This window comes from Camelus bactrianus, chromosome 6 (genome assembly GCF_048773025.1).
Source record: "Camelus bactrianus isolate YW-2024 breed Bactrian camel chromosome 6, ASM4877302v1, whole genome shotgun sequence".
Taxonomy (NCBI): Eukaryota; Metazoa; Chordata; class Mammalia; order Artiodactyla; family Camelidae; genus Camelus; species Camelus bactrianus.
In genome coordinates this window covers 10,743,514-10,756,642 of record NC_133544.1, presented here as the reverse complement: position 1 = coordinate 10,756,642, position 13,129 = coordinate 10,743,514, and the positions used below count along the sequence as shown (strand labels likewise).

The 13,129-nt window shown below is 39.5% G+C and overlaps 1 protein-coding gene and 1 non-coding gene across 3 annotated transcripts in view; both read left to right on the top strand.

Annotated features, from left to right (window-relative positions):
* The window catches only part of GOLGA5 (golgin A5), a 56,344-nt gene extending 48,859 nt beyond the window's left edge, over positions 1–7,485 (top strand). For both annotated transcript variants that reach the window (XM_074365109.1, XM_010968713.3), the window contains 4 exons: positions 1,433–1,658; positions 4,066–4,171; positions 5,614–5,677; positions 7,029–7,485. In XM_074365109.1, the coding sequence (XP_074221210.1) occupies positions 1,433–1,658; positions 4,066–4,171; positions 5,614–5,677; positions 7,029–7,109 (477 nt within the window). In that variant the 3' untranslated portion in view covers positions 7,110–7,485. The remainder of the gene's footprint in view (positions 1–1,432; positions 1,659–4,065; positions 4,172–5,613; positions 5,678–7,028) is intronic.
* A 1,981-nt stretch (positions 7,486–9,466) lies between these two features.
* On the top strand, positions 9,467–9,538 carry TRNAT-GGU (transfer RNA threonine (anticodon GGU)). Its single transcript has one exon. It is a non-coding gene; the product is annotated as a tRNA-Thr (tRNA).
* Positions 9,539–13,129: the final 3,591 nt, after the last annotated feature.

Here is a 13,129-nt window from a genome sequence, read left to right as displayed (position 1 = left end):
TATTCAGTGTAATTCCATTTCACAGTTACTTGTTATAGACCTAGCCCTGCACTTAACTTGTGGGAGCACTGAAAGGGTTTCAGAAGGAAGGAAGCTTGATGGATGATAACTAGACTTATTGTGGTGATCATTTCCCAGTGTATACAAATTTCAAATCATCCTTGTACCCTTGAAACTAATATGATGTTAAATGTCAGTTTTACTTGAATAAAATAAATAAATAAAATGTAAAATAAAATAAAAATACTTAAAGATGTTTCTAACAAGCAAAAAGCAAGGAAGGAAGCTAATTTTTATTAAGTGCTTACCGTATTGCCAATTCTGCATTAGATGTTTATCGCTTCATTTAGGCATCACATCCTGTGGGCAGGGAAACTGAGGCTCAGATTTGTAGTTTGCCCCAGGTTGTAGATAAGAAAAGGCTGAGCTGGGGTTTTAAACTTAAATAAGTCTGTCAGCTTCTTTTCCAGACTGTGTTGCTATAGACGGTGATTCTTGCCCTCGCAGAGCTGACTGGCAGTTTTATTAAGGAGACAAAATTGACTCCAATTAAACAGTGTTACCAGAGCGACTGGTAAATGCCAAGTCAGTCAGCAGGAGTCTAAAAGAAGGCTGAGATCAGCTTAGGCTGGTGTAGTTGGAAAGGGCTTCAAGGAAGAGGCTCTGAAGGCAGGTAGAGCCTAGGGAAGAGAAGGGGCCTGAGTTTGCCAAACAGGGAAAATGTGAACAGCAGAGCAAAGGCTGAATGGGGATAGAGGAAAGTGACAACAGATGAGGACAAATAGAAGATGGAATGAAGGAAGTTATTAAGAAGCGACAGACCCTACTAGGAAAATAATCCTCCTTTCATACCCCAGTGCAAAAGGCACTGTTACCCTCACTTACAGATGAGCAAACAGTTGTGGAGAGGTGTAGCAACTTATCCAAAGTCAGGTAGCTAGGAAATTGCAGAGCAGAGATGAAAACCTCAGGCTGTGGTCCTTGCACTGCACCACCACTGTTGAGTTACGGGGGGTTTTGAATCCAGGTTGAGAAGTTTGAGCTGTGTCCCGTGGACCAGTGCTTTCAGATGTATTTGACCATGACAGCAGTGAAAAGTCAAGTCTACATCGTCTCAGTGCTCACATGCACTTACACATATAAAACCAAAATGAAAGTTTCACTATGTAATACCGTCACATGCTATGTGCTGTGCCCTCTGATAGGTCCTGTTCTGTTCTATTTTTTAAATGCCAACTGTGACCCACCAAATTGATTTCATGACCCACTAACACAGTTTAAAAGTTGCTTCTTTAGAAGTAGGTAGTGAAAGAATCATAGAGTTTTGAGAAATCACTTAATTCCACAGTTTCCCTGCAGAATGTAGTGACGTGGTTTCTTGTTGTATGACTTTCGTTTTATGTAACAATCTTATGAACACTTTGCCTTTCAGCTTACCAATAAAACTTTAAGCAATAGCAGTCAGTCCGAGTTAGAAAATCGACTCCATCAGCTAACAGAGACTCTCATCCAGAAGCAGACCATGCTGGAGAGTCTCAGCACAGAGAAGAACTCCCTGGTCTTCCAGCTGGAGCGCCTCGAGCAGCAGATGAACTCCACCACTGGAAGCAGTAGTAATGGCTCTTCTATTAACATGTCTGGAGTTGACAGTGGCGAAGGTAAAACAAACAAAAAAAAAAAGCGGGGGAGGGGAATCTGAAAAGAGTATTTCATTGCCTTAGTTTCCAATCTTGCTAATTCAAACATGAGTTTGAAAAGTTACAGAAAGACAATTTTTGTTTAAAAAGAAGCTTTATCCAACAAAGCACCCACTTTTCTCTTGATGTGAGGCCTGGGCTATGCGTTGTTTGATATGATCATTATTGAACTGAACAGTGGGCTGGTTAACACCCCTCACTGGTATGGGGCCTGGAGAAGGGAGGCCAAAGGACTAAGAATCAGACTGAAATATGTAGGACACTTAACAAGGTGCTGAGGACAAGGCAGATAATTCAGCTGAGAGGGGCTTTCAGGAATCTTAAAGCAAGATTTGCTTTCATAACCTTCCAATCCATAATTTTATTTAATATTAAAATTAATATGTAGTTACATGAGTATATCCATGCTTTGTAATTTTAATAGAGAAAGGTAGATTCTCCAAATAATCAAAAAGAATGTTGAAGATTTTAGTATAAGCTTCAACAGACCAGGTTTTTAATCTTAGAACTTTGTAAGTCTACAAAAGTAGTCATTCAGCAAATCTTTCAGTTCTTTGGCTTTAAATTTTTAGAACTTTTTTCAAATAATATTTTACATGTATAATATATATAACTATATATTATATGTATAAATATATAATATATATATATTTTAAGACACAGGCTCACTGTAAAAAGAAATGCCAAAAAAAGGAAATTAAAGTCACCTGATAATCTATTGCCCTCAGATAACATTTTGGAACATCTCCTTTGAACTTTGTTCCTATATATATTTGTAGTGCCTGTTTTGTTGATTTTTAATTTTTCTCATATAATTATATCTTCATAATATATTTTATACAATAAGTTATATATTGCTTCATAGAAATATGTCACATGGAGTGGAGATACCATAATTTGTTTAATCAGTTCCTTATGGTTGGAGATTTCGATTGCCAATTTTGTCACTAATATAAGACATGTATCCTTGGTACATGTCTTTTATTTTTGTAGAATAGATTATTAGAAATGGAATTTCTGGGTCAATAGGTACACACATTTAAAGGCTTTTGATTTTTGTTGCCAGAATCAGCAAGTAATTAAGTACCTACTCAGAATCAGATGACATTCTGAAGATACAGTGGTCAACAAAAGAGACGAAAATCTCTGACCTGTAGATCTTACATTCTGGTATTGTGGGGAATACAGGTAGAGGAGACAGGCAATAAACAAATTATGTGAGATGGTAATGCGTGCTATGGAGAAAAGTAAGCTGAGAAGGATATACAGGGTGCCTGGTGTGGGGATGTGATTGCAATTTAAAGAGAGTGGTCAATGGAGACCTCATTGAAAAGGTGGTGCTTTTAAAGTCCCAAAGGAGATAAGGTAGTAGACTATGAGGAGGTCTACAGAAAAAATGTTCTAGACAGCAAGAAGAGCATGTGCAAAGGCCCTGAGGTAGGACTGTAGCTGGCATGTTGCAGGAGGCCAGTGAAGCTGCAGTACCTGAGTGAAGGGGGAGAAAACTTGGAGGAGGCCGTTTAGGTCTGTGGTAAGACTTTAACTCTGAATGAAGTAGGAAGCCATAGAAGAGTCTTGAGAGGGGTGACTGAGCTGACTTGTATTTTAACAAGTTGCCCCTGGCTGCTGCGTCAAGAATGGACTGCAGAAAGTTACGCATATTGAGGCAGGGAGACCAGGGAGGGGCTGTTGTATTAACCCATGTGGGAAACATTGCTGATTCCAACCAGAGTGGGAATTGTGGGGTGAGTTCAGGATTTATTTTAAAGGTAAGCAGACAGAATTTGCTGGCAGATGTGGAGTTTGGAAGAAAGAAAGGAGTCAAAGGTTTTGGAAAGATGAAGTTGTGTACTGAGATGGGAAAACTGCAGGAAGAGAAGGTTGGCAGCAGGGCGGGAGATCAGGGTACCAGTTTGCAGCTTGCTGAGTTTGAAATGTCTTTTAGACATCCAGATGGAGATGAAATAGGTGATCAGATGAGTCTGGAGTTGGGGGTGGTCTGGAATAGAGATACAGATTTGGGAGTTACCAACTTCGATGAAAAGGTGCACGGCCTCACTCTTGCTGGCACAGGAAGAAAGTGCACATTAATGCTGCCTCTCACCAACACGTAGTATTTGTAAACTCTAATTTTTGCTGTTTTCGTGGGAAAGTAATTTTCTTAGTTTTTAAATTTTGATTTTTGTGGATATGTAAATTTAAGTATTAAAACTGTCTTTTCTTTATGGTTTCATCTTTGGTTGTATTGCTTTAAAGTTGGCCTTGAAAACTTCTCCCAAATGTAATGTGATGTGTATTCAACTGTAATTTTGTTAGAAATTTGATTTCGGTGTTGGTACATTAATGAATTATTTTCTTGTTTAAACAGGCACACGTCTGCGAAATGTTCCTGTTCTTTTTAATGACACAGAAACTAATCTGGCAGGAATGTATGGAAAAGTCCGCAAAGCTGCTAGTTCAATTGACCAGTTTAGGTAAGCAATGTCAGGACTGATGAGTGTTGGACCACATTTTTACAGTGTTTTCTAGTGTTTTCAGTCATAGTCCTGTCTGGCAGAGCTGATATTTAAAGTGACATTTACCTTATTCCTTTCCATGTCATGAAATTGCTTTAAGAGGTCTGCCAGCGCCTGTATTTTATCGAAGGTGATTAGTCCTGACCATTTCTCTTCTTTCTATAATTAACTCTATTTAAAAACGCATAAAATTTCATTGAGAAAACCTTCATTATGTAAATGAATCCATTTGAATGTTTTATCACCTTTATCATATGTTTAGGATAAAAGATGCTACTATATATAAATGAATAGTGCACATTTTAATATATATCTTATATATGTATTATATAAGTAACATAGTTTATATATGCTATGTATGTTTATAAGTGAACTTTTTATACTAGCAGTCATCCATCTTACAAAGAAAATGTTTTACCAGTATGTATATGTAGCCTTGATAAAGTTCATATCTAAATAACCTACTGAATTCTTTTGCCTTTTAGTTTTTATAATTAAACATAGTTTAAATTAATTGTTGTATAATAGAGCAATCTTCGCTTACCCTTTTGTGTCATAATAGAGCTATGGCATTAAAAATAAGGAGGGTGATTTACTAAGATTCCTGAAGCCATGGGCCTTGGATGCCATAGTCACTGTCTCCAAAGTATCGAGCACATCTATTTCAACTATTTTATTTAACATACATATTAATTTTTAGAGAACATATATTCAAGGCGTTGTGCTAGAGGTAATGAAAGAAGCCCTAGGGCATAGAAGAAAGGTGTATTTGTACATGTATCCACGTTGGGGGGAAAAGTGTTGCAAAAAGGCAGGAACAATAAGGTCTGGACATCATAATGCTTCCCACTCTTGAAGAAGTGTTTACTTGAGTTTCTGTGGTTTTGTGCCTTTTAGAAGTATGTGTCCATGCTGAAGCTTCCAAGTTAGCTATTTGCAGGTTTATACCAACTAGACTCTTCTTTTTTTCTATTCGTATGTTCACACTTGCCTTTGGTTCTTAAAAATGATTTTAGAGAGATCAAATTTGCCTTCTACAGTTATAGCTGAAGAAGAGGACTAGCTTGTGTTAGTTTAGCAGCCGACCCCCAGATAATGATGAAAGTATTTATTCACTACCATGATGTGCTATATGATTATTTCAGGGAGTCATTTAACAATCTACCATAAAACAGAAACAGTCTTTTATGGTGGCCACATAAATAGTTTAAATGAGTAAAGTTTTAAAAAGCATCATTAGATATATTACCATGGGAACATCTGTTTTTGTTTTTGTTTTTGTTTTTTAGTGGGGGGAGGTAATTAGGTTTATTTATTTTTAGAGGAGGAGGAACATCTGTTTTGAGTGTAACTCTCTTCTCTTCTCTCCACCCCCACCACCCCCACCACCACTTGCACAGCATCCGTCTGGGAATTTTTCTCCGAAGATACCCCATAGCGCGAGTTTTTGTAATTATATATATGGTAAGTAAGCTTGTTTGAAAAAAGTGCTGCATTTGATTTTTAAACTAGTTTTTTTTTTTCAGCTGCTGATCTTTTTTGACTAAATGTTTAGCAATCAATTTTGAAAGAGAATAGAATTCATTTTTGGTAATTGAGATTTTTTTCTTAAAGTATGCAAGTGGACAACTCATTAGATCTAAAAAATAAATCACTCGGAGGCTTTTTCTACAATAAAACTGTCATGCGGTTTAATGGTTACTTTTATTTCTAAGCCCCTCTGATGATAAAAATACAATATGAAACAGCTGATTTCATTTTTATCTGGATATAAAGTTTCTTTAATTATTTCTGTGTGTTTTGCTTTATTTCCTAAAGGGATCTCAAGATTAATGTACTTTCTTTTAGATGTCTTAGCTCTAATAAAATGGATGCCATAGCTTGGGATGTCATTTCATGTCTCCTGTGAGTCTAAAAAGACCACTAATTCTTCTGAATGGGAATGTCTTAAAGTAGTTAAACTGAATTAAGACAGGCAGTTTTGAGAAGAAATAAAAACATACTTAGAAATTTCCTTGTGATCCACTAGAGGGAAGAGTTAGTCCTTTAAATAAAAAGTTTTTAAGAAGAGAGGAAGAGAGAGGTGGGGAGGGCAAACGAAAACATTGAGTGGCATCAGAAAGGATTCAGCATATGCTCACATCTGGGTTGATTTCCGAGGTGCTGGGAGATTATGAGGAACACAGGCACCTTCTGTCAGCATGAGGCACGATGTTGCACAGCTTATGTGCAAGGCACTTAGCGATGGAACCTCGTCATGTCAGCACCACCATGAGGAAGGGAGTGGAAATTCATCACTGCTGGTCCTGTGCTGGACCCTAGATCAGCCTCTGAAACCTAACACCTTAGTCCTGTCAGGAGTTTCTTCCCATCTCTTCTTCACCAAATCGTGGCTAACCCTTTTTCAAAACACCAACTATAACTCTTCTGAAAAGCCTTTCCAACCAACTTGATGTATATCTAGCAGTCTTAATCAGGCATTGACTCTGCGTTATAATCACCTGATTGGTTATTCACATGTACATGTGCACAGTCTGAGTGAGTTCAGGACTTTGCTCCTCTCAACTGAGACGCTGTAGGTATCACAGCTCTTTATTGCCCTCACTGCACTTAGCTCAGTTGACTGTACATTTGTTTCTTCGTTGTTTATCCAGTAAACATGTTTGGAGCCCCTGCAGTGTTGCAGGCACGGTGCTAGCCCCAGGAATACAAAAACAAACAAGACGTGGCCCTTGCCCTCAGTGCACTGCACAGTGGGCCTTTGGGGAAGATTGATTTCTTGGCTAACCCATAATTTTTTTTTTTCTTTCTTTAGGCTTTGCTTCATCTCTGGGTCATGATTGTTCTGTTGACCTACACGCCAGAAATGCACCATGACCAACCACATGGCAAATGACCTGAGCCTGGTTGTTTTTCTCCAGCCTTGGGGTCTGCAAAAGGGCCACTGCTTACAATTCTGAGAAGGATACACATGGTTAGTTTATCACTACAGGCTTTTAACTTTTTAAGTTATTATACAAGTACTCTGCTACCTAAATCTTCCTCTGATTTCCTTCAAATGATAAGAGTTTCTAAAACAAACCATAATTTAATGAGCTCGGCTTTGCTTTTTCTGAGGTCAGTGGTTCAGTGTATATATGTACACACATGGATTCTGGGGTTGTTCGCCTCTGTACAGACCGTCCTGTATTTTAGGTGGCACTCATTATGGGTTATAATCAGGGAAACTAATTGTATTTAGTGATATAAATAAAATGTTTTCTTTTTGATAATTCAGTCTGCTTTGTATTTTCATATATTTAACTTGCAAATATAGATATACTTTTTACATGTTAAAGGCCTGATTGATATAAATCTTTTTATAAATACTGAAAATTTACTGTGCATTTTTCTTTTTAAAAAATAGTAGTTTTCATCTGCATTAAACAATACCTTTGCAGATGGGCGTTCGTTAAGTAGAGCCAGAAATCAGAGCCAGCGTCACTTGCAATTGCTTTAGTGGTTTGTGCACTTCTTTCCTTTCCCTGCTCTTGTCCACATCATGTGCTGTCTTCCTTTGATTCTTGCTCATCATCCTTTGTCTTCCTCCACCTCTCTTCCTTTTCTCCAGCCTTTGCCTTCGGTTAGCTCAGGACATCCATAGCCCCTGCTGGTAGCATTTAGGAATCAAATTTGGTTTTAACACCCTTTGTCCCTTTGCATTCTTAAAACACTCCAAGACAGAGATGATACAGAATTATTCTTTGAAAAGAGACATTTTCTTTGCTTTAACTCCAGTATAATGTATGCTTTGGCTTTCCTTTTCATCTACCTGTCTGAATTTTTATTTTGTCCACCCTGGGTACTGGTGATCTCTCTTTGCATATAATTAACATGTAGATCCTGGGCTGGGCAGGGGTGTAGACCTTCCTATCAGGAATGCCTTTGCAGTAGCCTGCTGGTGCCTGACCAAAAACCTGAGCAGTTTCTTTTCTTAGTGATATTTCTCCTGTGACTTTAAATTGTTCCAAAGTTTTGGTACACTAGATGTATATGTTTCTTATCTTTCATCAGAAAATGAAGATTTAAAGGTCATCTTAGGTGTGTTTGGGCTTTTTTTTTTTTTTTTTTCAACTTAACATGAATAAAAAAGGCAGAAAGTTCCACACCATCTAACAGTGGGTGTGAGATTTTGGAAGATGGGGTAGAGACACATTACAGGATATATGTCACAGTTCCTATTCAGGTGATAGCCAGTCAAAGTCTGAGCTGTGAAGTCAGATCTCATCTCAAACAGAACAAAGAGTTTAATCTTGTTAATATTTTTTAAAAGAATTTTTTTTCCTCTTCTGATTTGGAAGCATTTCTGGAAAATGATTAAAACCAGGTTACATATTTAAAATGGAAAACAGCACATGCTGCATCATCGTGTGTTGCCAGACTTCCCGTCTCTGCATGTCCTCCTGGCCTTTGTTGGGACAGCTCTAAATCTTTTATTCAGTTTTTATACACATTCTTGGCTTTTGAAATAGTTTGACAAAGTGTTTCCGAGATTATTTTTCTGCAGTTACTTAAATCTTTAATTGAGTTTCATTTTCAGTGTTCTTGCCCACTAATACACTGGGGGATTTTAAAAGTCTCCCATTCACTTATCCTCAGATAACATGAAATCTTGACCTAATTAAAAGGATTGTGTGAGAGCTGAATTTTTTTCATTCTCAGTGTACGGCTTTGTATTTATAGCTGTCAGTTGGAAAATAAGATTACTTTATTATTATAAGAAAAGTTATTATTATAAGAAAAGTCTAGAGACTTTATGCTTAACAAAAACTACCGTTTTTATTGCTACGGAACAAAACTTCAAAGGAAAAGCATAGGTTTTGTTAAAATGTGGGACTAGGTTTACCCTGGTAGTTTTCTAGACAATGTCTGGGGCTGGCAGTCTAGCCTAAATTTAGGGAGACTTACATACAAGTCACCCTGTAGAGGGAAAACCCAGCCTACTCGGATATGCCTCACTGGACTCCGGCTCCCTACTGCAAGAGGCCCACTGTATTGGAAAAGGCCACTGTGGCATCTCGGTCTGGACGGAAGTAGGACAACTGATAAAGCCAAAGGGACCGACGGCTAAAGCACTTCAGGCTGTGATTGATCAGAAGAAAGAAATGACGGAAAAATGTCTTAGTGGTTATTGTGAACACAGTGAGACTAGCTTTCCTAGTAACTCTTTCCTGAGTGAGAGGACTGTGGATTAAATGATTCTGAACGAGGGGAGGGGGTATAGCTCAGTGGTAGAGTATGTGCTTGGTGTGCACGAGGGCCTGGGTTCAATCCCCAGTGCCTCCACTAAGCGGGGGAAAAGAATAGATTCTGAACATTAGCAGTTCTGACTTGCGGTCTGCTCTTCAGACACAGACTCCAACACAAACACCTCAAAGTAAGTGACACTTCTGTGCAAACACTTAAGGTGTCAAGTATGTTACATTCAGAAACCTCATTTGTAGAAGATGTCTCAAAGAAACAAAAGTGGTGGTCAAATATTTTTAAGCCATAACAAGACTCTTAAGATACTTCAAATCAAGGCCCCTGTGTGCTGGCCCCTTCTAGGTACTGGGAGAGTGGTGAACAGAAGTCCCCGCCCTTGTGCGGCTTACGTTTAAGTGGGGAAGGCAGACTACAAACATGGATGTAACATGTCACTAAGTGTTAAATGCTATGAATAAAAGTAAAATGAGGTAAAGGAACAGAGAGAGATGGGCGAGGAGGGAGGGAAGTCGTCCCTGCAGAGGTGACACTGATACAGAGCCTGAATCAGGTGACGGGCCATGCAAACGTGGATGGGCAGCGCATTAAACAAGAGCAAAGCCCCTGGAGTGGGAGTGTTCTTGGTGTGTTCAAGGAACAGCACAGCACGGAGGCCAGCGTGGCTGGAACAGAGTGAGGAGGAGGGGCGGGGGGGGTGGGCGCGGGGCAGGGACCTGGGGCCAAGGTAAGTAAGGACTTTGAATTTGAAATCCCACTTAGTTTCTCCTTAGTAACCCCTCTGTCCCTGAACCACCACCACCACCACCTTTAAGCAGGGAAAACCTTTAAAAATCTGTTTTAGAAATCTATAGAATACATTTGCTCCACATGCAAACTGTAGTTACAAAGACATTAGAAGCATAGTTACAAAGAGACCAAATCAGTGAATTTGTATTTTCCCCCATAACTTCTCTGTATCCACATTCATAGTTAACTCCTCATCTTTGTTCACAAGGATAAAGAGAAAAATGAAACCCAAGAGTAGAGCCCTTCATGTCTGAAGGCAAATGTCTCCCACCCTTTGACCAACCAGACTTTGCATGGCTCGCTGTCTGAGCTCATACATTCAAAATGACATTTCTGATCCCCTGAGGGCAAAGCATTACCTTTTTTATCCGCTCGTCTATCCTCAGTGCCTAGAACAGTGCATGACACGCAATTCGCCTTCAACTGTTGCGCATTGACCCTCACTGACTGAATCAGGCACAACACTATAAACCCGTGGCTGACTCCCAGCACTCCTCAGACCTTCACTCAGCATTCATGTAGCACATCCGGTTTCCAAGCCCAGAGCTAAGAACAGAAACTAACTGGCCAGGCCCATTGCTGATAGTGAGGACTTAGCCTGGGTAGCTTGTCAGAGTTTTCCCCAAGAGGGAAAAGCCGTGGGAGTTTAAAATACAAAAGTGAAATGGGGCTTGAGGATATTCATGGTGAAGACCTTTAACCACCAGGGAAAGTCCAGTTGCACTTAATGACTCTCCCAAAAGACAGGCAAGGCTGCCTTACAGCGGCCACTTCTGGAAACAGTAAGATATTTAGATTCAATTTTTGGAAGTTCTGCAAAGCAACACCTAGACACTATCAGTTTCTTTCTTAACATCAGATTCAGTGTCCTCTCTACTCCACTGGACCGCTCCTCTTTAGCCAGTTAGCTTCTTGCCCTGCGGTGCTGGCTAAACGGAGTTCACACAAAGTAATAACGGCTTTATGCACATAAACTTGCCAACTACTAGCTTTAACTCACAAATGTGGTTTAAGTCAGTTGAACTCAGCTAATTAAAGCCTTAAATGTAATTGGGGTGAGAACATGCATTCTCAACACGGGCTGATATCACCTCCAAGGGCGTGAAAATTGAGTTTCAGAAGGGGAAAAAAATATCTTAACAGTTTTTATATATAAAGCCCAGATATGCATGCTGTACATAGCAGTATATCTGTGATGTTAAGATTTTATGGGGGTGGGGGGTAGTAATAACGAAAAAAGGATGAGAAACACAGGAGGAAAGAGAAGAGACCTAATTCCTTCCCTCATGAAGCCTACATTCTAACTAAGGAAATGTTTTGGCTTAAAAAAATTTTTTTGAAGTACAGTCAGTTACAATGTGTCATTTTCTGGTGTACAGCACAATGTCCCAGTCATGCGTATACATACATGTATTCATTTTCATATTCATTTTCATTAGAAGTTATCACAAGATATTGAACATAGTTCCCATGCTATACAGAAGAAACTTTTTAAAAATCTGTTTTTATAGATAGTGGCTAACATTTGCAAATCTCAAACTCCCAAATTTATCCCTTCCCACCCCCTTTCTCAGGTAACCATAAGATTGTTTACTATGTCTATGAGTCTGATTCTGTTTTGTAGATGAGTTCACAGAGTTCTTTTTTTTCTTTTTCTTTTTAGATAGGAAACTGGTTTTTAAAGTCATGCCTGATCTGGCCCTCCCTACCTCATGAGCTTCAAGCTCATCTTATTCCACACTCCAGTCTCTTGTACTGTCCCAGTCTATCACTGTTCCAATTATTCACTGCCTCTTCAGCTTTAGACTGATGAGGAACAGTGACGAGTGACAAAGAAATATAAACCCAAGGCAGGCTGCTACTGCTTTCTGGCTTGCTTAACTGGCTGTCGTGATGGGCAAGTCACCGAACATCTCTGACCCTCAATTTCCTCATCTTTAAGAATGGAGAAGCTGGGAAGAATCACAGAGAACTTCTCTTAGGTAAAAAGAGCATTTTGTAAGTTGAAAGTGTATCCAAATGTTTTATTTGTGGTACGTTTATTTTAAAGATGGATGGGACGGAGAAAGTGGTGAATGGCCCTGCTAACAACCAGTCAGTCATGTTCCCAGCAGAGCATGAATGATACTCAGAACAAGAGATGGACAAAGCCAGTCTTGTGAGCCCAGAAATTACTAACACCCCCCTCCCGACTATGAGGAGCACTCCTCCTTTCTGAGCAATCACCACCACCAACTCAAGCCCCATTTTAACTCTTCTCCTAGATGACAATCACTGAAGTATTCGGTCAACCAGTTGCCCCTGCTTCTTGACAATATTCAACCCAGAACAGGCCCTCAATTCTTTAATGCCCCCCACAATCATCCAACACAAACACAAACCCTAGAAGAAGCCCCTCCCATCTCCCCTGCGGGGATTCCCCGACAACATCTTCTCCTTGGCTGCAGCGAGCTGGGTAAAACTAACTTTGGGAGTATGTGTTTATTTGTTTTGACTATAGATGTGGTCTTTGGTCCAACAGAAGCGCCTCATATTTCACTCTAAATTCACAGTCAAGCAAACAGGTTCAGAGACCCGTCAAGGTCCTCCAGTTAGCTATAAAAATGAGATCAAACATGTTCCTGTTTGTTTTCACATAGCCATGGGTTTAGACTATTTGGTTACTAAACATGTCAGCTTACCAGATCTGTCTGGCACCAAGTCTCCCATCTTGGCTGGAAGCTTCTAGTAGCTTTTAGTTGCTGGAGAAAACCTGCCGTATTTTTTTCGAATACCGCTTAGTCCTGGGGCAAAGCCAGATACGTTCTGATGAGAGTTAATTGTTCTTTATCAGTGTGAGAGGAAGCAGGTGTGTGTTCCCCGCTGCCATCTGATTTATTTCTTTGA